This window comes from Protopterus annectens, chromosome 7.part0 (genome assembly GCF_019279795.1).
Source record: "Protopterus annectens isolate FY-2018-M chromosome 7.part0, PAN1.0, whole genome shotgun sequence".
NCBI classification, from domain to species: Eukaryota; Metazoa; Chordata; order Ceratodontiformes; family Protopteridae; genus Protopterus; species Protopterus annectens.
The window spans coordinates 818,043,181-818,069,415 of NC_056739.1; the positions used below are offsets into that span (position 1 = coordinate 818,043,181).

The 26,235-nt window shown below is 43.8% G+C and overlaps 1 protein-coding gene across 2 annotated transcripts in view; it reads right to left on the minus strand.

Moving 5' to 3' along the window:
- Nucleotides 1-26,235, minus strand: part of LRCH4 (leucine rich repeats and calponin homology domain containing 4) — a 1,419,989-nt gene that overhangs the window by 742,554 nt on the left and 651,200 nt on the right. For both annotated transcript variants that reach the window (XM_044077349.1, XM_044077347.1), the window contains exon 3: nt 25,546-25,672. In XM_044077349.1, the coding sequence (XP_043933284.1) occupies nt 25,546-25,672 (127 nt within the window). The remainder of the gene's footprint in view (nt 1-25,545; nt 25,673-26,235) is intronic.

Here is a 26,235-nt window from a genome sequence, read left to right on the forward strand (position 1 = left end):
GACTTTTTCTGGTACCCAGAAAAGACCGCTCCTGGCGTCCTATCCTGGACCTCTCTATTCTAAACACCTTTTTGATGATCCCAAAATTGAAAATGCTAACACTTCAGCAGCTGCTTCCTATGCTAGGTAACGATGCCTGGTTGGCAACCTTAGACTTAAAGGAAGCTTACTTGCACATTCCAATAAGGGAATCTTGCAGGAAATACCTACGCTTCAGGGTAGGCTCCATGCACTATCAGTTCTCTGCACTTCCCTTTGGCTTATCAGGATTTGCCCAGGGTATTCACAAAGTGTCTAGCTGCAGTCATTGCATTTTGCAGGTAAAGAAATATTCAAATATACTCATACCTTGACGATTGCTTAATTCAGGCAGAAAGCCAGGACATGCTACTAAAACATCTGGCATTTGTAAAGAAACTTCTAACCTCTCTGGGGTACACCATAAATGAAAATAAATCATATCTAGTATCCTGCCAACAAATTGTATTCCTGGGGGCAAGCTTGAACACAACTTCCCAGATGGCTTACCTCACGCCAGAAAAACAAGTTTATTTGACAGCCCACTTCAAACTACTGGCCACAAAGACCCAGCTATCTGCAAGGAAAATCCTGCAAGCCCTGAGGTTCATGGCCTCTTGCATTCTACTAATTCCATATGCAAGACTGCATATGAAGAAACTACAATGGTATCTAAAAAGCCTATGGTGTCAACATTCTCAGGACCTGGAATCAATGATTCCTATCATTCCTTGTATAAAGACAGAGTTCCTTTGGTGGGCAGAAGCCTGCTACCACAACAAGGGGCTCCCATTCACTCTACCCCCTGCCACCCAATCCCTAACAACAGACACAGACTATGCATGGGGGGGCTCACTTGGCAGGACCACATTCTTCCAGGACAATTACTGGTAAAGACAGAGAACCACTGTTATGTGGTACATAAACAAGCAGGGGGGAACCCATTCGTACCCTCTCTGCAGACTAGCCATGGCTCTTTGGAACACAGTCTTGAGCTACCAAGTGCACCTATAAGCTCAATTTTTGCCAGGCAAGCTAAATTCACTGGCAGATGACCTAAGCAGAAATCTCATGGACCCACATGAGTTGAAACTGGAACTAAAGATATTCAACCTTTTGAAAAACAAATGGGAGAATCCAGAGAGAGACCTGTTTGCCTCCCCTCAGAACTACCAATTGGACATATTCTGCACAAGGACCCCCCACAGTCAAGTTGGAAAGTGGATGCCCTGGTCCTTCACTTGGGAAAGCCTCTCAGTTTATGCCTTTCCCCCCTCTCAAACGTTCTGCTAAAGATCAAACAGGACAAACCAAAGACAATACTGAGTGCACCAGACTGGCCACGCCAGCACTGGTACTCCCTCTTGCGCAGTTTGTCATTGCTGGAACCATGGCACCTGCCTCAAACCCCTTCCCTACTGTCCCAGCAGGAGGGCCAGATTCTGCACCCTCAGCTTCAAACCCTGACCCTTGCAGCCTGGCTAATTCCTTGAGCTCTCCAATAGCATCCCTCAGTAAGCAGGTGCTAGATGTCATTCTGGAGGCAAGAAGGCCTAGTATTAGAAAATCCTATGTTGAAAAGTGGAAAAGATACTGTTCCTGGAGCCAGACACAGGATATGGGCACAACGGTGCCCAGATTGCCGCATATTCTTCAGTACTTAACAGAGCTGCTCCACAAGGGCCTTTCCTTCTAGTCAATTTAAATTAATGCCTCTGCCATTTCAGCACATTATAATACTGAGCCACCACTCTTCTCTCACCCCCTGCTAAAGCAATTCCTCAGAGGGGCCAAAAGTTTAACACCACCCAGGAGAGCCCCTACTCCAGCCTGGGACCGCAACTGTGTATTGGAAAAGCTCACTCTACCTCCTTTTGAGCCAGCTGCAACTGCAGAGTTGAAATTCCTTTCTTGGAAAACAGCCTTCCTTCTAGCCATCAATTCATCAAGAAGAGTGTCTAATTACAGGCCCTCATGGCAGTGGAGCCTTCATCATCGCCCATGCAGACAGGGTGTCCCTCAGGACCAATCCTTCCTTTATGACCAAGGTGGTGTCTAGTGTGGCCCTTAATCAGTTCATTCATTTGCCTACCTTTTTCCCAAATCCACAAAACAAAGGGGAACGAATACTGCACTCTTTGGACGTGCACAGACAACTTAGATTTTATTTGGACAGGACTAAGCCTCTGAGAAAATCTGAACAGCTGCTAGTTGGCTTTGCTGCAGGGCAGAGGGGAAGGCCATTTCAAAGCAAACCATTTCTAAGTGGATAGCCCATTGTATTCATTTCTGCTATAAACACCATGGAAAACCTACTCCACAGGGGATAAGATCACTTTCCACCAGGGCTGCATCTACTTCTACAGCCTTTCTCAGAGGTGTGCCTACCAGGGACATCCTAGAAGCTGCTACCTGGAGCTCTGTACATACCTTCACCAAGCATTACCACATGCCTATTTTTTTCCTAAATCCAGAGCTGGTTTTGCCACTGCAGTCTTGCAGGGCTTAATAGCTGGTCCTAATGCTCTCTAACTTCCTCCTCCCTGCCTTAGCTTTGGGAATCTACCCAAATGTAATGACTGCAGCAGTGAAACACAAAGAACATAGTACAGTTGTGTACGCTTACCATAAATGTAGATGTTCAAGTGTATTCACTGTTGCAGTCCTTGTTACCCTCCCTCCAGCCCCCTGACTTCTCTTGGCTATATCTTTCTTCTGGTTTAGAGTATTTTTGCTTTCTGGTGTATTTGCTTTTTGTTGGAGGTGTAACCTAACATATAATTGTTTCCCATTATGGGGGCACCTGACATCTGGGGCAAGAAAAACTGATGTAATGGCGTTGGCTGCATGTTTTATACCCCTGATGACCTGACGTCATGGAAGAATAGACAGCATTCGACACAGGGATCCAAGACTTTGATATTCAGGCCGGCTGAGGGCTACCTGCAGGCAGATCACCCAAATGTAATGACAGCAACAGTGAATACACTTGAACATATACATTTATGGAAAGTGTACACAACTGTACTTTTCGCTTTTCACTTGTAGAGTTGAGGGGTGGACCAGCTCTAGTTGCTAGACGATTCAGCTACAGCTCTGTTTACAGTATTTGCAATAGTTAGGATGTATCGGGGATGAGAAAGGGGAAAATATAACAAAAGGAGGTGTCTTATACCATGACTTACGGTATATCTTATTGGCAACAAAGCATATGTCTGTTGGCCTACTGATTCGGAATTCACTGTAAATCTATAAGATTTTATTAAATGTATTTACTCTGAACATGCTTCTTCATAATTCTGGTTTGCCAGTCTTTCTGAAGTTTAACCCCCCCCCCCCCCAAGAGTAGCATGGTTCACCTTTGAAAAAATGACAGCAGTTTCCAGCTTTTTTAATTTCTCCAAGTCTTTTGGGTTTCTAATACCATGACGAAAATGGACCCATTCCTCAGTCAAAGCATGATTAAAGTTTCTGAAATTAGTATTGTTTCAGTCTTTGATGTCAGCCAGTAGTGCTCTATGCAGCACCTGCAATGTGCCCAGTAATGACTCCTTCTGCAGTTCATATAGAGTTACATGTACTGGTAAGCATATCTAAATGACTGTAAATTATTTTTTATAAGACCTGCTGCTCCTACTACTATTGGAACTGTCTGGGTATCTTTCTTCCACATTGCTTGTTTCTGCCTGCAGATCCTGATATTTTATGACTTTAGGTCTCTCTGTAAGCAAGACACTGTAGTCACTGGGTGTGGCAATTTCAATGATCAATGCTACTCGTCTTCTTTTCTTGGACCACTATACCTGTTTTTCCAGCATCTATCGTTTGAACTGTATTTTGAATATCTTTTGAATGGATGATCCCAAGTGATGTAGACTTCCTCATTTTCTATGATGCTTTGTGGCTCACGTTTCCAGTGTTTTTCGGCCACTTCAATATCATAAAGTTTGCACAATCCCCAGTGCAACAGTCTCACCGCATTATTAGGCCTTTCAGTATACAGTACTTCTGCCATTAGTATATCGCAACCAGCAACAAGGTGTACAACTGTTTGCAATTCGGTTTTACAAATCCTACATTTGTCTGTTTCTCCCACATGTTCAATGGACTTTATAAACCAACGTGTACGCAGCCCACTATCTTAGGCTACCAATATTAACCTTTCATCTCTTGGTTTGAATTTGCCTCTCCTTAACCATTCCTGTGTTCGTTCCTGATCAACAACAGGTTCTTCCAGAAGTTTTCTATACTTGCAACTATATTTATGCTTTTTCCACATTTCTTGCCTTCTCATCTGATCCTTCACCTTGTATTCTTTCTTTTGTTTTTTGGCACATTCACTTGCTGCCTAATTGTTACCTACTTCTGGTTTGATTTCCATTCCTGCTTGACGCCGATAAGCTTCTGCTCGATTAAGCTGAGAAGTCATCTTAGATTTATTCTTCTCATGTTTCAAAACTTTCACTACGTTTGGGTCTTGTGAGGTCAGCAGCAGATCTATACATATAATCAATTTCAAGGAGGGCCATCCCTCCTTCGGAACAGGGAATATATAATCTTGGTATGCACTGATTTTTACAAATCATTTGGTGAGCATGAAACACCCTTCTTGTTTTCATATCTAATCTATCCAACACATTTTGGGGCCAGTCAATCACTCCAAAACTGTATGTTAGGACAGGAAAAGAAATTGGTTTATAGCTTGCATTTTGTTCCTAGACGTCAGTGCTGTTTTCAGGATTAATTTAGGTCTTCTGAAGTATTCCTTACTAAGTTTTATTCGTATTTGTTCGTGTTGTACTGCTGATGCTTCATCAATTCCCAAATATTTATACACTCCTTCTTGCTCAAGTTCTTTTATATCAAGTTCTTGTCCAAAACTGTTTTCCTGGCGTTGCAGTTTTCCTGCTTTAAAGGTTGCTTTTGCAAATTTATCAAGACCAAATGACATTCTTGCATAATCTGAAAAAGTTTTTGACAACTTGCAGTTGCGCTTTCAGTTCCTCATCTGATGAGCTATACAGTTTTAAATCATCGACAAAGAGAAGGTGAGAAGTCTTTACACTTTGTTGTTTTCTAGAAGCCAGATTATAGCCATGGCCTAAGCTGTTGAGTAAACAGCTTAATGGATTAAGGCCAAGGCAGAATAGTAACGGTGATAGAGAGTCACCCTGGAATATCCCTCTTTGAAATTTTATCCCTGGGATAACAATTTGTCCTTTATCATGGCTTAATTGCAAAGTGGTCTGCTGCTGTTTCATGGTCACTGTAATGCAGTCGATCAGTGTGGGGTGTAACATACATTTTTAAGCAGTCTTTTATACATGAATAAGGGATACTATCAAATGCTGTTTTGTAGTCAATCCATGCCATACTTCGATTCTTCCCCTTTTTACAATTCTCCACTATGACTTTAACAATTTTATTTATTTATTTATTGACATTTGTTAACCGGGTTTGTCCAACTGGGCTTGTGGCCCATTTTCAGTGGAGACCCGAGGAGAAAAGCTCCAGTAATACATTTTAAAACAAGTACAATTTTAAACAATATTGATATAACAGCAGTTATAGCAAAACGATTCACATGTTGGGATACATGCATAAAGTTAAAGTTACATTAAAAAGAAGCTAAGTAACAATTTTACACTGATATAGTTCAATAGGTCAACAATGAACATTTTTTGTTTGTATAAAATTGTGCAAATGCATAGTAGACACATTGGAGAGAGAGGTGTAATGAGGTACTAAGTATGGTCCTTTTGAGGGTACATAAAGGGAAGGAAGACTAGGTAGGGTCATGGCAAGGGCAGGTTCTGGAATTGAGAAAATAAGCTTTTAGTTCATTTTTAAAGTGTGAGGTGTGGGAGATTGAACATAAGTCAAGGGGAAGTTTGTTCCAAGCATGGGCAAGGGAGTGTTTGTAGAGTAGTTTGCCTACTGACCTTTTTGGGTGGTAGATATCAAGTAATTGTTGGTTAGAAGTATGGATGGTCCGGGATGGGATGTAGTGGGATGTAGATGGAGACTAAGGAAGATACAGATGGACAGAAGAAGGGTTTATAAAGAATAGAGTGTAGCATATGAAATTGATAAGATAGCAGAAACTGGGGAAGTTCAAGCCATTGAAGAGAGTTTAAAGAAATGCAGTGGTGTGAGTTGTATGGGGAGTTAGTAATGAATCTGGCTATTTTATGGTAAGTCTGTTGCAGTTTGTTTAGAGTGGAGGCCTGGATATTGGTAAGAACTGGGGCAGTACAAGGCGGAGGGAGGAGGAGTGCCTGGCCCAGGGTAAGTCTAGATTCAGGGGTTAGGAATTTTGTTCGATATAGCAGACCTAGTTTCTGTTTTTTTTTTATACATTGGAGTATGTGTAGGTTGAACTTGAGTTCGTCATCTATAATGACCCCTAGGAGTTTTGTGTGAGTGTCAGGTTGGATATTTGTACTTGTTAGAAGATGTAATATAAAAGGAGGTTTTGTGATGAGAAAGAGAACAGGGAAGGAAAAGTAGGAGTTTGGTCTTTTTGGGATTTAGGATCAATAGGTTGAGAGAGCCATTGTTCAGTGGATAGTAGGGCCTGTTGGGTCAGGGAGTGTTGTTCAGGAATGTTATTTGAGATGGATATAAGTGTGGAGTCATCGGCATACTGAATAAGCGAGGATTCTTTGCATGAGGTGTAAAGATCATTGGTGAAGATGTTAAACAAAAGGGGTCCCAAGATGGAGCCTTGGGGAACACCAGTGGAGATGGGAAGGAAAGGTGAGGAGGATGAGAGCCATTTGACAGATTGTTCCCTGCCAGATGGGTAACTATTAAACCAGGCAAGTGCAGAGGGGGATAGGTGGAGATTTGTGAGTTTGGATAGTAGTAGAGGATGAGAGACAGTATTGAAGGCTTTGGAGAGATCTAGGAAGAGACAGGAAATGAGCTTATTTTTGTCTAGGGCCTCTGCAATGATATGAGTGAAGGAGAGGAGGGCAGTGGTGGTGCTGTGGTGAGGACAAAATCCATGTTGGGTAGGGGTAAGTAAGTGGTGTGTGAGGAGGTGATTGAGAAGCTGTGAGTGAATATATTTTTCTAATATCTTGGAGAGGGGGGACAGAACGGCAATGGGTTGGTAGTTTGAGGGGTCAGTGGAGTTTCCACCTTTCTGAAGAGGGATAGTGAAGAAAGATTTGCAAAGGGTGGGGACAGTTGATGCCAGAACAGATCGATTAATTATTATAGATACAGGATAGGCAATTGAGTCAGCAGCAAGTTTGAGGAATGTAGGAGATAGATCGTCAGTGGAAGGAGAGCAAGGTTTTAGCTTGAGTAGTAGAGATTTGATGTAAGTAATGGGAACTGGCTCAAAAGAAAAAGTTGTGTTAGTGGGACTTTGAGAGGTGGGTGTCGAAGTAGAGTTTGGCTTAGAGGTTACCAGATTTTGGATGGAAGAGATAAAGTGTTTATTCAGGAGGGTAGCTGTTTCCTGAGAGGAAGAGTTAGGGTATGGGGAGGGATCCTTTGTTCCATATGACTTTCTTTTATTGCCCTTTTGTTCTACTGCCATAACTGAGTTTTCTTTTAAGTGACTATAAACCCTGTCGGCATCAATTCTGGAGTATAGTTTATACGTCGCTGGAAGGCAAGTTATGGGGCTATAATTTTTAGGGTACCTTGCAGGTTCACTCTTAAGTAGGAGCATTGTTTTTCCTGCTGTTAGCCAGGTTGATGTCTGTTCTGGGTGCACATATAAATAATTCTTACTCATGGCTAAATCTTAGTGCAAGGATTTTAATAATTTTAACCCAAAGTTGGGTACTGCATCTGGGCCTGGGGTTTTCCAATTGGAGGCTTTTGTTACCTCATCCCATTTCATATCCTGTACCACTGAACTTCTTATTCTTTCTTTTACTACTTCTATCCATTTATCATCTTTGTTATGTTCCACAGGATCTTCATAGATACTTCTCCAAAATACATCTATTTCTTCTTTTTTTGGCGGTCTCAATTCCTTTTACCTTATTTTCCAGTTCTCTATAAAACCTCTTTTGAGTCAATAAATTGCTTATTTTGTACTTTTCCTTTATATCTTCATATCTTCTAGGTTTTTCCGCCTGTGCTGAATTTTTTAGTTTATTTGCGATAGTATATGACATATCTTGATCTGTTTTAATATTGTGCATTGCTTTTATCACATCTATCGTAGTATTTTTGTTGATCTAGTCCCATTTCTATAGTCTTCAAACAGTGACACATTTTGTCTTAATTGCTTTATAATTTTCTCTATTCGATGCGTCCATGATGGTATTCGATTTCTCCCATTCCTTTCCCTCATTACCCTGTGTTCTTGTGGTAGAACTTGATCAGTTATTAATTTAGCTGCATGGTAATATATCCTGTTTACTTCTGTTATATCACATGGATCTCTATGAACTGTCCTAATTACTGTGTTCATTTGTTTTATCAGACTTCTGACTTTTTGGGTTTTATTAACCTTCTGCAGTGTATTTCTTTCATTGATCTTGATATATCTGTCCATGTCTATTAAATCAAGCAATTCTACTCTTAGCTCATTTTTTCCAAACTGAGGGCACATCCCTTGTTTTCCAATTCCTGTGTACATTCTATAGAAAGTTCTATTACATCTTCCTGTAACACAGTCTCATCAAATTCATCCTATGCCGCCTGTTGCTCTATCATATGGAAACTCACTGGCCTATCACTCCCCAACACTGACTGCATCAGTTTCCACAGATTCTTTTTCCTTCCCTTGCAGTCTAGCTTCAAGCGAACATTTATACTGGTTTCCTGTGGAAGGCTCCAAATTATCTTCATATGGCACCTGACCAATTGCTTCCTGTTGCACTGGTTTCCCATTAATTTGGATATCCATTACTCTATCCTGTTGAGGTGCTTTCTGAATTAGATTTTATACATTAAATCCTTCACTTTTGCAGGTACTCCATAAACCTCAGTTTCTATTTCTTTAACTACTCCATTACTAATCTCCTTTGCTACTTATCCTCTGTCTTCTTATTTATTGCAATGTAAAGTTTTCCATGTCTGGATTCCTTTGTCTGTATTTCTCTTCAAATATCATTGGTGTTGCTTTTATTATTGATTAGTTTTGCTTTCTCCTTTGCATAAATATTATACTATATTAAATATCTTTCTTTTCCATGTCCATATTTCTTCTCTAGATGTTTCCTGATCTTCCCGTTTCTCCCTACTTTGGGGACTCACTCCATCCTGCTGTGATGTAAAAAGAAGTTATGTACTCACCATAACGTTCCATCTGAGTAGCTGTACTTCATTTGTCTTCAACCTGTGTGATACCGGATCCGTATTGGATCCGAGCCGGCAACTAAGCTCCAAGCACCTCCCCTTACCCATAATACACCCCACTACCTTCCAACCCCCAGATCGAGTTTGCTGAATCTTATACCGATAACCCAGCCTGAAAAAATATGCCAAGGTCCGGGGGAAGGAGGGAGGGACAGTTGAAGACAAATTAAGTAGAACTACTCAGATGGAACGTTATGGTGAGTACATAACTTCTTTGTCTGAAGTCTTCAACCTGTGGCACAGAGTCCCCAGCTACTAAACTCCTGGGTGGTCCTCATGGAAGGATATTCCGGAGCACCGCGGAACCAAAGGATGCTCTCCTTCTGGAAGTCAAATCCAATTTGTAATGACAAATAAATGTATGAGATAAGGACCAAGTAGCTGCAGAACAAATATCATCCAAAGAGACTCTAGACCAAAAGGCTGCAGACGTAGCCATTGATCTAGTGGAATGAGCTCTCACCTGACCCAGAAGAGACATGCCTCTGTCTTTATAGACCTGAAGGATGCATGAAGAAATCCATCTAGCAATAGTGACCTTGGAGATGGGTTTCCCCAAAAAAGATTTATAGAAGGATACAAACAATTGATCAGATTTACAGAAATTTTTTGTCCTGTGTAAATAGAATCGTAACTGTCTATGAACATCCAGCAGGTGGAGTTTACATTCCATCTTGTTAGCAAAATTAGGAAAGAACACAGGTAAACTGATGGTCTGATTGATATTAACTGGTGATGCCACCTTCGGAAGAAAGGATGGATTGGTCCGAAAGGAAACCCTATCTTTGTGAAAAATCATACAAGAAACTTTGACGGACAAGGCCTGCAGTTCTGAAACCCTTTTAGCAGAGGTAACAGCCACCAGAAATGCTGTTTTTCAAGACAAATATTTTAGATCTGTGGTTGCAGCAGGTTCAAACGGCGGAACGACCAAGGCTTGAAGAACCATAGTAAGGTCCCATGGGGGAACAGGATCCTTGACCGGGGGCGTAACAGAAAAGTGCCTTTAATAAAGGCTTTACACAGTCTGGAGGAGGCTGGAGGCTAGAGAGGCAGAATTCTCACCCACTTGAGAATGAGGAATGGCAGCTAACTGAACCTTGACAGTAGAAGAACTAGCTCCATGTTGAAAAATATCAGCTAGAAAATCAAGAATGGCGAAAATAAGAGCCGTGAAGGGGTCTAAACCCCTTTGAGAGGCCCAAAAGGAAAAACGTTTCCACTTGCTGCGATAAACCTTCCTAGTAGAAGACTTGAGAGCAGCCACCAAAATAGATCTAACTGAGGAGGATAATCCAGGAGTCCTAGCAATCACGGGAACTGGAGCAGCCAAACTGTAAGCTTCAAACTGTACAGATTCAGATGAGGAACCCCCGAATGGTGTGAAATCGGATCCTGAATGGGATCCAAGATCCAGGGCGGAGCCAGGAGGTGAGACCAAAGGAAGGGAAACCATACCTAGTGAGGCCAAAACGGGGCAATGAGGATCACTTTGCTCCCCAGTTGAAGAGCTTTCTGTAGAAACCTGGGAATAAGAGGTACTGGAGGGTAAGCATACAGAAAACTGGAAGGCCAAGCATGGATTACAGCATCTCTGGAGGACTCCCCCGGCAGGGGGTTCAGAACAAAAAACTCAATGCACTTCGCGTTGGAAGGAGATGGGAAGAGATTGCAACAAGGCTGACCCCACTCATGGAAGATCTGTTCTGCTGATGAAAGATTCAGAAACCACTCAAAAGGCATCAGAATAGTCCGACTTAACTTGTCCGCTAAGATGTTGGAACGTCCCAGAATGTGCGTTGCGATGAGAAAACGATCGGTGGAGATCGCCCATTCCCACACTCTCATGGCCTTGCGACAAAGGGGGTAAGATCTGGTCCCTCCCCGTTTGCTGATATACCAGACCACTGACATGTTGTCTGACTGAATTGCAATCATTCCCAGAGGAAGAAAGGCATGAAGGGCCTGCAACGCTAAAAGGACTGCCCTCATCCCTAGAACATTTATGTGCAAGCTGGTCTCTACAGGGGACCACAGGCCTTGGAATGTCCTACCTGAACAATGCCCCCATCCACCCAAGTTGAGAGGCATCCATGGTCACTGTGGCTTGGGCCAGGGCTGGAACAAAAGGTCATCTCTCCAAAATGTCCGGAGAACACATCCACCATATGAGGGACGACCGACAGACTCAACTGAGTTGTATTGGATATGACAATGGAAGTTCCAACAGGGTTCATTGTACAGCTAGAGTCCACTGTACAATTCTCATATGTAACTGGGCACACGGGAGAAGCGTTATGGTCGCCACCATTGAACCTAAGGCCCTCAACACTGATTCCACCATTGAGAGATGAGAATGGTAGATTAGAGAGACATGCATCTTCAGGTTTTGTACTCTCTTCGAGGTCAGGAAGATTTTGCACTGTAAAGTATCTATCCTTGCACCAATGTAGTCCATCACTTGTACAGGATCTAGGAGTGATTTGGATGCGTTGATTGTGATCCCCACAAATGCAGGGCAAGGATCAAGAAATAATTGGTTTCGGGAGAGTAGACGCCTGGTGGGAGCAGTGAGGAGCCAATCTTCCAGGTATGGATAGACCTGAATCCCCTGATGCCTCAGGTGATCGGTTACTACCATCACTTTGGTGAACACCCTGGGGGCTGTGGTGAGACCAAAGTGCAGGGCTCAAAACTGGTAATGACCGACTCCTAGCCAGAAGAGTAGGACCCTCCTGGAGCTTCTGTGCATTTTTATCTGATAGTAAGCATCCTGGAGGCCTAACGAGCACATCCAGTCACTCTCTTGCAAGTACGGCATGATGGACTGTAGTGTGACCATCCGGAACTTCTCTCTGGAAACTGACAGCTTCAGGGTAGAAAGGTCCAGAATGGGCCTCGAGTCCCCCATTTTTTTTGGCACCAAAAAGAACCTGGAGTAGAAGCCCGATCTGGACTGATCAGGGGGGACGGTGTCGATGGCTCGTTTTTCTAGCAGTTTGGAAATTTCCTGTGCTGCTGCCACTCTTTGCATGGGTGGTTCGTCCGGGAGGTGTTTGGGAGATTTGGGGGGACCCACAAAGGAGGATAGAGTATCCTCTGAATATGATCTGAAGCACCCAGCAGTCTGATGTTATGGGCTCCCATGCCGCCAGGTGCAAGGACAATCGTCCCCCGACTGCCTCCAGAGTAGAGCAGTCGGGCCAACCCTCAGGGTTGCTGTCCAGGTCTGTTCAAGAAAGGTTCTCAAGACCCAAAATTCCTTGGAACCCCTCTGCCTCTGGGCCGGTGTCCATTCTGTCCCCCTCTGCCTCTGGGGGAAGAAGAATCCTGAGTGTCCCAGGAATACTGTGACTTCCGGAACCACATCTTCTTTTGCCCTCTCTGGTTCCAGGAAAAGGACCTTTGAGAGTTCGAGAATCAGATCCTGACAGCAGACAGTGCCTTCCTGTCCTTCTCACTCTGGACTAACGTCTCTTTGAGAGTAGAGCTGTCATAAGGGGCATTGGCAAAGGATGCCTTGAAAGGTTCCAAACATTGACATAATCTGAGCCAGGCGTTGCGCCTCATGGGCACGCCAGACCCAGCTGCCCTAGCCACTCCTTCAGTAGCATGTAAAAGGAGTCGCATGGACGTGTTGGAGACTGCTTTCAAAGTAGCCATCCTTGCGGAGAATGAGTCCCTGTCCTCCTGCAACGTGGACTTAGGCGGAAGACTCTGCCAGCTCCTTTACCCAGGTTGCATTGGAGTCTCGTAATATGGGACAGGTAGCTCAGTGCCCTAATAGAAAAGGTAGCAGAAGACTAAACCTGCTTCCCTAGGTGGTCTATCATCCGTGACTCTCGGTCAGGAGGATGAACAGAGGAACTCTCCTGGGCTAGTTCCTTCTTTGTGGCTGCTGCTACCACCACAGCGTCTACAGGGGGAGCCCTTGTTCCATGCCGGCCTATCAGAAGGTGGACTCAGAATCTTGTCAGGCCTTTTGGGATTTGGTTCTATGGTGTCCGGCTCCTTCCATGCCCGCGAGGTGACCAGGTCCACCAAGGGATCTGTGGGAGGGGACACCCAGGAAGTAGATGGGCCTGTGCCGAAAGCCTCCAGGAGCACAGACTCGTCAGAAGACTGTTTGGGGGTAGACCCAACCTCTCCATTGGTGAAGGATTTCCATGATGTCTCCAAAGGAGACATCCCCGGGAGGTGACCTGGGGGAACCTTCCCCATCATCCAAGTCCGTATCCTCGGTGAGGGACTCAGGGGAGTCCAAGTGCCTCCTCTTGCACGTATGCTTCCGAGGTACCTCCCTGGTGGTGCTCTCCGGGGGGGAACTCGCAAGTCACTTGTTCCTCAGGGGGAACCATCGAGCACGGGCTGCCCCTCTGGTAAAATGATGGGAATCGTAGAGAGAGCCGAAGGGGTCGGGGCGGAGTCCGAGAGGGCAGTCAAGGAAACCCTTTCTACTACATCGAAGTCTGAGAGAGAATGAACCTCCTGTGGAACCAATAAGGAGGCCGGTCTCTCCAGATCCAACAAGAGAATCGGAGCCGGGCGCAAAGTGGACAGCGCTCTGAGGGAGGGAGGGAACTTGGCCCGACAAAGGCAGACCCGATGAATAAAGCTTCTCTCCCTTGGATCCGACACCCAAGCTCCAGCTCAGAGAGTGGTTCGGATCTGAGTTGGTCGGATCTGACACGCTCCAGGCAGCTGTCGGCGTAGAGGAAGCAGGTACCGTCGGAGCCGACCCCCTGACTAAAGCCATCCTCGGATCAGACTACTCCGAACCTAGTGGACGGATTGGAGAAGGAGAACTCCGCTGGAAAAAAGGAAGCGAGCTCCCCCCTCCTGAGGGAGAGGGGGCTTGCAAGACCCCCATCTGGATCTGAGTACGAATGGACCTCCTCATCATTTTATCCATGTCGACTTCAGATAAAGACTGGGTGGACCTCAACAAGGCGACAGACTCCAACCTTGCGGGTTGGGGCACCTAGATGCAGAGAGTGTCTCCTCCGGCTTCGGGGAAAACCTCGGAGATCGGAGCCAAGGGGAGTCACGGATCCTAAGTGTCTTGACTGGTGAAGGGAGGTCCGGAGACCTCTTACTTTTCTCTCTCGACTCAGACTCTCTCTCTCCTTCTCTCTGCCCCTTTTCCGCTCTGCTTCTGCAGGATTTGGCATGGAAGGTTGACTCCCAGCCTAGGAGGGAGGAGAAGCCAGGGGAAGAGAAGGAGAGGCGGCCACAGCAGCCACTGTGACCGAAGCCGAAGACGAAGCAACTGCCTCAGAAGAGGGAAGAAGGCTTTTCAGGGCCAACTTGGCCTTCCTGTCTTTGATGGCGCGCGGGTTTAAACCCATGCATATAGTGCAGTCTGTACTAAAATGGGCCACGCCCAAGCACATAACACAGAGTGTGGCCATCCGCAGGGGATAACTTATGGCAGCACTCAGTGCATCTTTTAAACATCAGCTTATCAGGCATAGTATCAGTGGAATAAACGGAAAACATTATGTTTTCCTCACTGAAACACCCATTCACCACACACAAACACACACACACACACACAGAACACACTGAGGGGGGGACACACACCAACTAATCATAAACTAATCTAAAAACTTTAAAATTAGAAAAATCGATGCACCAAGCAAGGGGAGGAGAAAGGGGAATCTAAAACTATCACTAACCTAAAGTTAGAAGAGAAAAAAAGAGACTTTCTAAGAGTTTTACACCCAATTACAACCTGGAGATCTGGAGGTCACGGATGCTTCAGCTAGCTGCGACAAATGAGATCTGGGGGATGGAAGGTAGTGGAGGTGTATTATGGGTAAGGGGAGGAGCTTGGAGCAGATGCTAGTAAGGTTGCCGGCTCGGATCCAGTATCCTACAGGCTGAAGACCAAATGAAGTAAACTACTTCAGATCCTGTGTTAGACCTTCTACAGCAAATCTTTCACTTCACAGGCACTCCATAACTTCAACTTCTATTTTTTTTAACTTCTACTTTACTGATGATCTTTTCTACATTCCATCTTTGTGATATTTATTGTGAAATTTTCCATATCCGGATACCTTTGCCTGTATTTCTCTTCAAATAACCTTGGGGCTACTTTCTTTACATTGATTAATTTGGCTTTCTCCTTTGCATAAATATTGAACCATGTCAAATCTCTCTTTCTTTCCCATGTCCATATTTCTTTTTTGTACTTTTCAAATATCTCTTGGTTTTGTTGTTTACATTTTTACACTTCCTCAGATGCTTCTTTTTCCAAACAGATCAAGGTTTCTTGATCTATATACGGCTTTTCACAAATCTGTTGCATTAATGAACAGAAATTATCATTTGAAATTTCTAACAATTTTTCTTGCAGAAGCATTTTTCTTTCCTCTAATTTGTCTCATTTTGTATATCTTCTGTCTGGAAATTCTGGGCTTTTTACACAGTAGTAACAATACATAATTTCTTTCTTATCCTCAATAGTCCACTTTGTCTTTATGGCTCTTCTTTTTTTCTATCAGTTTTTGTGATTTTTGTGGACTACTACTTCCTTCTACAACAAGGGGGCCACCCTCCCCCTGGGCCTGGCCTGGCCCCAATGTAGCACGGTTTTCATGTTTTGAGGATTCTACCCTGTCATCTTTTCCAGTCCTGGTACCAGTGCACCTACCAGGATTGGGCACTTTTTTATCCTGGGTCTTGTGCATCCAGCTATCTTTTTTTTATTTTTGACTTACTTCTATCCATAATGTATGCTATATAAATATAGTCTATATAGCAGTATCGCCTTGGTGATGTTTTGTGAAAAAGGGGTCCACCTCGTGAAAGTACTCGCCACGACTTGAGGATGAATTCAATTTCAGCACTACTACTCTCCTTTGCTTGCTGACTTTTCATCTCTCCTTTCGGTACTCCCGGTACAGAATACCTGGTGGGAATAGAGATGGAATACTGCATTCAACTGTGATGGGTTTCAAACAGATGTCCATCTAAAATGGAAATCAATGTGCCTCAGTGAATGAGTGTAAAATATACACTAACATATGCATACATATACAAACATACACACCTATACATACATATACGCTAAAAAATAGCAAGGGACTAGCATTACTTACAACAAAGGAAAGACAACTGAAAGATGCAGTGCAAACTCAAAAAGTAGGTTGGGATAGAGTTCAGGGACAGAAATGAGAAGTAAAGGGTGACTAAGAAAGAGACAAATGGGAAATTAATAGGGGAAGCTTCATGCTACATATGAGAAAGGGTACTGGGTCACCGAAGTGTGCTGTTAACTGGGTTATTCACTGTGAATTCATGAATATGTTCAAGTGTGGATAGAACAGATTATATCAGCTACATTACGATGTACACGTGGTCCTGGAAATTCTGAGGTCCTGTTCTTCTGGCAGTTTCCTTATATTAGCATTTGTGTAGAATGAATTCCAACTTGACACAGTACTATTACAGCACCACTCTCTCAACCCCGTTCAAAATGCTGATCAGTACTGTCATATATTAATGCCTCAGCCCAACATGACATAGGATTTTGTCAATTACATTAAATAAAATCATTTTTTTCTCTTTTAAACCCTTTGCCTGCTGACCACCAGCCCCTACCCCCAATGACTTCTCTGGTCCATTCATTTCTCATAAGGACAAGAGCCATCACTCGCCCATTCGTTCCCTGATAAGTAGAGTGACTATCACAGGGCCATCAATCAGGTGGACACCAATGACACCTCCCCTTCCCCTGTATCCCAGGAGCTCCTAGCAACTCAACAGCTCCAGAGAGATGCTAAAGCTGCCAGTTTTTGGGAGAGAAGCACGCAAGCTTCCCCACATGACTGCACCCAGACCTTCGTGGCTATGCCACAGCAGCATGTCCCTCAAGCCCGTACTCCACAGCTTCACAATCCACAACTCCCATGGGGTGTTGCTCAAGTAGCTAGCCAAGCCACCTCCCTACCCCCAGAATGGGTGAACTATGTCAATCACTCCCACTCTCTCATCCCACCAGCTATCGTGCCTGCTAATCAGACACTGGTCATCTGGGTCACAGTCGGGCTCTATCCTTCTGTGCCACAAGGTCAGGGAATTCAACTCCCATTTTAACCAACCAAAAGGCAGTGGTAAGAGCAAGATTGTAGAACTGTTCGGGGGGGGGGGGGGGTTAGGGAAGTTCTCCCTTACCTCAAAGGTGGTCACCTCTGACGGTATACTTTATGGGCAGGGCCATGGGGGTGCAAGATAATTTGCTCTCCTGCAAAATGTATTTTTTGTAATTTTGTTGAAACCAGTGTTGTGAAGCATTGTTTAATGCTAAATATTTCTTCATTTTTTTTTCTTTATTTTCTGTAATTCCACTCATGGCGTTACTATGGCCCCCAACACAATTAATGAAGAGAACTGATTGGCTTAAACAGTAATGCAAAAAATACCAAAGTTATTTATTACTCCAACCCTCCGTTTCCACCTACTCAACAGGACTATTAGAATTCAAATATACAAATGACTAAAATAATCTCATCCGCTGGTACTATTTGCTCATCAAAAACTTTGAAGCACTAGTGCTGCCAGTACTCCTGGTGACATAAGTCATAATGCAACAGGCATGCTTTTTCTTCTAAGTTATCACAGAGCAAATGTGGATGAGCAACAAATTCAAAAATGATAAGGAACAGCATGGCAATATCAATACTACAAACAAGCTCAGAAATTACTGCAGCATATGCAAAGTTTAACACGGGCAGATGGTCGGATCAGAAGCATATGTAAAGCTTAACACTATGTTCAAGTCAGAAACATATGTAAAACTTAACATGGACAGATGTTCCGAGTCAGAAGCATACATGAAAACCCTGGATGAGTGCAGGACAGTGTATCAAGTTGCAGCTTTGGAATGAAAGTCAATAAATACTTCCCGGTTAAAGCCAGGGAAGTTCAGGGATCAATGTCAGATTATCGAAGATCCAAAACTTCGAAATTCATATGGCCGAGACCACGTGATCGAAGTTTCAGAACTTTGAACATTTAACAAAAAAAAAAAAAAAAACAGAAAAATGCTATTTATTACATTTTTGCAGAGGGCAAGCTCTCCTGCACCCCCACACCCCCTGCTAATTAAATATACCAACTCCAAGATCGCACTACATTGCAGAAAAGGGTACATTTCCTGTTCCGCACTGTACCATGATCTCAATTCAAAAAGTTCAAAGCTTCAAAATTTTCCATCATATGGTCTCAACCATATATGACTTTCGCAGTTTTGAAACTGATAATCTGATAGGGACCCAAGTTCGGGATAAACGCTGCATACTACATTTCAATCAAGCCCTGGCAGGGAACTGAACAGCAAAGATTACACAGGGTGTAAAATACCACATAGTACAAGGCTACTGCCTTTTTGGGTCGGAGAATTAAAATGAATGCACTTGAATATATGTTGTTTCAGGCCAGTGAAAAATCTGAAGAAAGTGCAGTAAACTTTTCAAATACTCATTACTGTGATGTCCTCAACACAAAAACACAAGCTGTTAACCTCCTTTTCAAAACTAATAAGTCCTACTACTTAAAGCAGAGCAAAATAGCTAATGAGCTAACTATTTCCTCTGCTAGCAAGAGATGATGAATTTAGTCAAGAGACAGGACTGCGTTACAATAAACATGAGTTATTCATGAACTCTTAAAAGTTTAAGTACTTGGCATGCTGTTCTGTCAGATCATGCCTTTCTGATGCTTGCTAGCTGCATGCCAGATGTTACAGATTTCTTGTAGCTCTACAAATGTTTGTAATGAACAACTCCTGCTAATGCAACCCAATGACTAACGCATATAAGGTCCTAAAAAGCACCAGTCACCAGCATTAAAGTATTATGCAAAAAAAAAAAAGTGTTTTGTGGTGATGAAAGTCCTTCCATTTAAAATACTTTCAACATGCATGTGTTGCCCTACTTACCAGTTCTGGTCATTACAGGAAGAGCTATATACACATGGATGCAAACATTCAACCCTTCTCATCACCAAAAGGCCTACCATCTCACCCAGCAGGGTTTCAGAAGTTATTTTTTTTAAGCATGACCACATTTGTGTTTCTTGCTTATTGCTCAAGTCATTCAGTGTGAAAAGAAAAAAAAAAAGTACAGTTGTGTACACTTACCATAAATGTAGATGTTCCAGTGTATTCACTGTTGCAGTCATCACACTTGGGGTTATCTGCCTACAGGTAGCCCTCATTTGGCCTGAATACCAGAGTCTTGGGACTTCTGCGTCAGATGCTGTTGCCTCATCCATGACGTCAGGTCGTCAGGGGTATAAAACATGCAGCCAAAGCCATTACATCAGATTTTCTTGCCCCAGATATCAGGAGCCCCCAAAATAGGAAGCAATCAAATGGCGTGGAACACCTCCAGTAAAAAGTAAACACCATTTCCATAAGATATGGACAAAAAAAGAGGATAGGTAGAAAGTAAAGAAAAACAGGGGGCTGGAGGGAGGGTAAACCAGGACTACAACAGTGAATACACTCGAACATCTACATTTATGGTAAGTGTACACAACTGTACTATGTTCTTCATGTTTCACTGTTGCAGTCATCACACTTGGGTTGATTCCCAAAGCTGAGGAAGGGTGGAGGCAGTCAAGAAGTAGTAGGGCTGGCTAGCAGGCCTTGTAAGACTGTTGTGGAAAATCCAGCTCTGGATTTAGCGAAGACAGGTAAGTGGTAATGCTTGCTGAAGGTGTGTACAGAACTCCAGGTTGCAGCTTCCAGGATGTCCCTGGTAGGGACTCCCCTGAGAAAAGCTGTAGAGGTTGAGGTAGCCCTAGTGGAATGAGGCCTGATCCCCTGTGGGGTAGGTTTTCCATGGTGTTTGTAGCAGAAATGGATGCAGTGTGCTATCCATTTAGAAATGGTTTGTTTCGAAATGGCCTTGCCCTCTGCCCCTGTAGCAAAGCTGACTAGCAGCTGGTCAGATTTTCTGAAAGGTTTAGTCCTGTAAAGGTAGAACCTGAGCTGTCTGTGCACGTACAAGGAGTGCAGGATCCTGTCCCCTTTATTCTGAGGATTAGGAAAAAAGGTTGGCAAATGGATGGATTGGTTTAAAGCCATACTGGATACCATCTTGGGCATAAAAGATGATAGTCCTGAGGGAAACCCTGCTCACATGGAAGATAATGAAGGGTTCCACAGCCATAACAGCCTGTAACTCAGACACTTTTCTTGCTGCAGTGATGGCTAGCAGTAAGGCTGTTTTCCAAGACAGGAATTTTAACTTTGCTGTAGCAGCAGGCTCAACATGGGGTAGTGTGAGCTTCTCTAGTACAAAGTTAAGGTCCCAGGCAGGAGTGGGAGCTCTCCTTGGGGGTCTTAAATTGTTAGCTCCTCTCAGGAACTGTTTGATCAGAGGGTGAGAGAAGAGGGGTGGCTCAGTATTATAATGAGCTGAGATGGCAGAGGCATGAATCTTAATTGATGAGAAGGACAGGCCTTTGTGGAGTAGCTCTGCTAGGTAATCTAGGATTTGAGGCAAGGAGGGCATGGCTGTGTCCTTCCCTTGAGAATGGATCCAAGAACAGTACCTACTCCACTTTTTTGAATAGGATTTCCTAGTACTGGGACTCCTGGCCTCAAGGACAACATCCAGCACCTGTTTGCTGAGGGTTGCTGGTGATGTATTCAAGGAATAAGCCAGACTGCTAGGTTCTGTCCCTCCTGCTGGGACAGCAGAGAGGGGAGTTCTGATATAGGTGCCAGGGTGGCACTGCTGTCAGACTGAGTAGGAGTGGATACCAGTGATGGTGTGGCCAGTCTGGTGCAATAAGGATTGTCTTTGGCCTGTCCTGTTTGATCTTGAGGAATACTTTTGGAAGGAGGGACAGAGGGGGAAAGGCATATATTGAGAGATTTTCCCATGAGAAGGCTGGGGCATCCACTTTCCATGCTTGGCTGTGGGGAATTCTGGTGCAAAATTTGTTTAGTTGATGGTCTTGGGGGGATGCAAAGTGTCCCCCACCTGTGTATTAGAAGTTTGAATGTGTTGGGTTCCAGTTTCCACTCATGTGGGTCCATTAGATTTCTGCTTAAGTCGTCTGCCAGCGAATTTTGTTTGCCTGGCAGGAATTGAGCTTGCAGGTGCACTTGGTTGCTTAAGGCTGTGTTCCACAGAGCCATGGCTAACCTGCAGAGTGGGTAGGAGTGAGTTCCCCCCTGCTTGTTTAGGTACCACATAACTGTGGTGTTGTCTGTCTTTATCAAGAGTTATCCTGGCAGGATAGGGTATTTGAAGGCTGTCAGTACATTCTGTACAGCTAACATTTCTTTTTGATTGATATGCAGGTGAATTTGTCCTGGGCTCCATTTGCCTTGAATGCATTTGCCTGCCATGTGAGCCTCCCATGCATAGTCTGATGCGTCTGTTGTCAGGGTTGTGAGAAAGGGAGTCCCTTGTTGTGGTTGCAAGCCTCTGCCCACCAAAGGAACTCTGTCCTTAGGCAAGGAATGATAGGAATCAGTTTCTAGGTCCTGGGAATGTTGACACCAGAGACTTTTTAAGCACCATTGACGTTTCCTCATATGCAGTCTTGCATATGGAATCAGTAGAATACATGGGGCCATGAAGCCTAGGGCTTACATTATTTTTCTTGCAGATAACTAGGCTAGGGTGGCCAGTAGTTTGAAATAAGTTCTCAAATAAACCTGCTTTTCTGGAGTAAGGAATGCCATCTAGGAAGTTGTGTTCAAGCTTGCTCTTAGGAATACAATCTTTTGGCTGGGTACCAGATGGGATTTACTTTCGTTGATGGTATACCCCAGAGAAGTTAGGAATCTCTTTACAAACATCAGGTGCTCAAGTAGCAATTCCTGACTGTCCGCCTGAATCAGGCAATCTTCCCAATATGGGTAAATTTGAATATTTCTCTGCCTGCAGTAAGCAATGGCTGAAGTCAGGCACTTTGTGAATACCCTGGGCGCAGCAGATAAGCCAAAGGGAAGTGCAGAGAACTGATAGTGCATACAGCCTGCCCTGAAACACAGATATTTCCTGCAAGATTCCCTTATGGGGATGTGCAAATAAGCTTCTTTTAAGTCTAGGGTGACTAGCCAGGAGTCGTTAGCTAGCATAGGAAGGAGCTGCTGGAGTGTAAGCATTTTGAATTTTGATACCACCAGAAAGGTGTTTAGGGATGAGAGATCCAGAATAGGGCACCAAGAGTTCTCTTTCCTGGGCACCAGGAACAGCCTGGAGTAGAAACCCTGTCCCCTTTGGTCTGTTGGCACAGACTGAATAGCCCTGATACTGAGAAGAGAAAGTACCTGCTTTTGGGCCTCTGTCCACTGGTTTGGAGGAAGGTCTGGCAATCCGCTTGGGGTTGGCAGACAGTGGAAATAGAATATGTATCCCTGGGATACAATGTTGAAGACCCATCGGTCCTGGGTAATATACTCCCAATTTTTTGCATGCAGGGCGAGTTTTCCTCCTAGGAGTATAAGTGCTTGGGCATGGCTGGGAAGGATTAAGGACAAATCATTGTGAACTTTTTCCATACGGGGTGGCTTACCACTCCCAGTTTTTGAGGAGGGAGCACTCCATTGTTTAGATCTGTGCATACCCTGAGACTGTAGTCTTTGCAGTCTGTTGCCCCTGGGTTTGGGCTGAGAAGGTCTGGAAGGGACAGTAAAGGACCAGTGTTTTGAAGGCCAATGCCTACTGAATCTAGGTGGCTGTACATGTAAGAAATCTTTAACAGTTTGCATGGATTTAGCTTTTTCCTCCATCTTTTTAAGAACTTCTTCTGCTTTAGAGCCAAACAAACATTCTTGGTTTAATGGAGCATCAAGTAATTTTGCCTCAACATGGTCTGACAAGATTTGTTCCTTAAGCCAAGCATGCCTTCTCAGAACAGACCCAGTGACAGCAGCCCTGCAAGATGCTTCTAAGGCATCAAAACCACACTGCAAAGTATATAACTAATAATAGCACAACTTGGACGCCAATTGTTTGGACCACACTGCAAAGTATGTTTACCAACTTGGTTTGCAGAATGCATTAAGTCTTGTAAGTCCTTATTTTCTGCACAATCAGGAATTTTTTGTTTAATTAGTTCCATAATATGCTGCTGGTACGTCAACATGTGAAACTAGCAATTTAAAGCCCTGATGGCAAGAGTTGCAGAGGTATAAACCTTCTTACCCAATCTGTCTAGAGCCCTAGAATCCTTGTCCAAAGGGGCAAGGTTTTTGGCTGTAGAAGCCTTAATACCTTTAGGTCCCTGGGAAATGATCTCTGGATCCGCAGTGGGATTTTTAAAAAGAAATTTGTGAGAGTCAGGTACGCTGTAGTATCTGTCAGGCTTTCTAGAAGCAGGTGGTAAAGTATCAGAGGTAAGGCTGGATTCCATGAAGACATCATCTACAATATCGAGGACAGGGGGGAATAGCTAGAGGCATATGCTAAGGCAAGTCTAAAAATTCCCTGAGTCTCTTTTTGGACTGTGGTTAGTCCTGGCATTCCCAGCGGGAATGCTCTCTATGGGTATGCAAGGTTTCACCGATAGAAAGGTCCTCTGGGGGGGAGGTTGAGGGAATTGAATCCTCTTCATCTGAGTCCTCATAGGTAGATAAGAGTATGCCCTGGTAATCACAGGGATCAGAGTCATCAAACTCACGGTCTGAAGAATCAGAAGGAAAATCAATTCTTTGTCTTTTAGAGGGGGAAGGCTGGCTTCCCCTAATTAAAGTAATAAGGTCTTCAGCCATTCTAAGCATTTGTTTCTGTGGCATGGGAGCTTGAGAATGTGCATTGGTTGTCAGTTTCCTAGGCATAGTGTGAACTCTGGGCCTGAGAAATTCGGTAGATTTAGTCATTAATGAAGTAGTCGGTTTGATACGAACATCGGAAGGTCTGAATACACCCTCATAAGCCGGTGCCTGCACAGCGGCTCTGGACCCATCCAAGGTAGAGACATCCACAGGTTCCATAGTCGCAGAAGCATCTCGCAGCATACCGGACTCCGAAAGGGTCTCAGCAGAGGCCTGTGAATCTGTAGAAGCAGGTAACAAGGGCTGCGAAAGTGCCTCACTGAGTACCGGTGGACTGGCGACTAGCATAACGGAAGCGTCGTCTGCAGTTTTGGACCTATGCGGTCTGTCTCTGCCTTTATCTTTGCATTTTTTCCAAAGATCGGTAGTCGGATGGCTTACCGAAGCCAATTCGGAATACAGAGAACGACAGCAAAAGAATTTAGAGACAAAAATAGCCCAATGACAAATAGATCGGGCGTTGAACATGGCACATAACCGACAGCAATTGACGTTGTGGTCTGGGCCTAAACAGGTGATGCAGTAAGAATGAAAATCTCTGTGAGGTATTTGCTTTCCACAGGCAAGACAATTGTTAACTTTTTCTGACATCGGTTACAGCAAGAAAAAAGGATCCCCAACAGGGTACTTAGCTTTAGAAGACTTCAGGTTTGAAACTCAAAAAATGAAAATTTCAGGTAGCTGCCGACCGGCACTTGCGAACTGCTTCTGCTTCAGTCTCCCACGCGGCAAGAAAAGCTGATGCAATGGCGTCAGCTGCATGTTTTATACCCGACATCATGGATGAGGCAACAGCATCTGACGCAGAAATCCCAAGACTCTGGTATTCGGGCCGACTGAGGGCTACCTGCAGGCAGATAACCCCAAGTGTGATGACTGCAACAGTGAAACACGAAGATCATGCAATTATGTTGGTTTTCATTTGGAGTGCTGTTCAAGAAATACGTATATTATAGGTACCGACAAAAAGTGTTGTAATTAGTAAAACATAATTTAAACAGAATAAGTCAGGCTACTTATCGAAGTTTTTTGTAACCTAAAGAACCATTTTGGTTAACATAATGGTAAAATCATAGAATCCAGTTTCACACAGTGTACTCCTAGCCTGATAAAATGAAACTGCTACAGTGAAGAAAATTTACTGCATGTTAGGGTCACTTTGGGTCACACATTACCTGGGCACTAATTCATGCAAATGTCACATGCTATTTATTACAATTTGTTACATTCATGCTGGGCTACTTCAAACCACTAAAGCACATTACATTCAGCCTATATAGTATAGAAAGGCCACCTCTGGCATAAACATCATGTGCTCGTACACATCTTTCCTTCCACAGTGCTGCCTGAATAAGCACATAAAAGTTAGCAGGATAAGAGGCACTCACCAACTGCCGCAGGTTACTGAGGGAGCCGATGCTCTCTGGCAATGTGATTAGTTTATTATTACTGGCAATGAGCACCTTCAAAGGCAGCAAACACAAGCAAGGAGGCAGCAGGGTCAGCTGGTTTCGACTAGAGAGGAAAGATGAAAACAAAAGTTGAAATACAAACACTTCCACTACTTTACATCCACAATTCTTTTGCTATATCAAGATAAAAGTGGGAGAAATGGAGACAGAAACTAAATGACACGGACATTTAGTCAATCTTCAACCACCTTTCATCAGAAGTGGCCAAGTGAAAAAGTACAGTTGTGTACACTTACCATAAATGTAGATGTTAGAGTCTATTCACTAGCAGGTAGCCCTCAGTCGGCCTGATTAAGAAAGTCTTGGGTCTTGCGTCGGTTGCTGTCTCTTCTTCCATGACATCAGGTCATCAGGGGTATAAAACATGCAGCAGACGCCATTACATCAGTTTTTCTTGCCCCAAATGTCAGGTGCCCCCCAATAGGAAGTAATTAAATATAAAAGTACAAAGATATACCTCCAACAAAAAAGCAAATACACCAAAAAGGCTTTTAAGCAAAGTAAAGGAAAGTAGAGATATAGGGAAAAGAAGTTAGGGGGTTGGAGGGAGGGTAACCAGGACTGCAACAGTGAATACACTCGAACATCTACATTTATGGTAAGTGT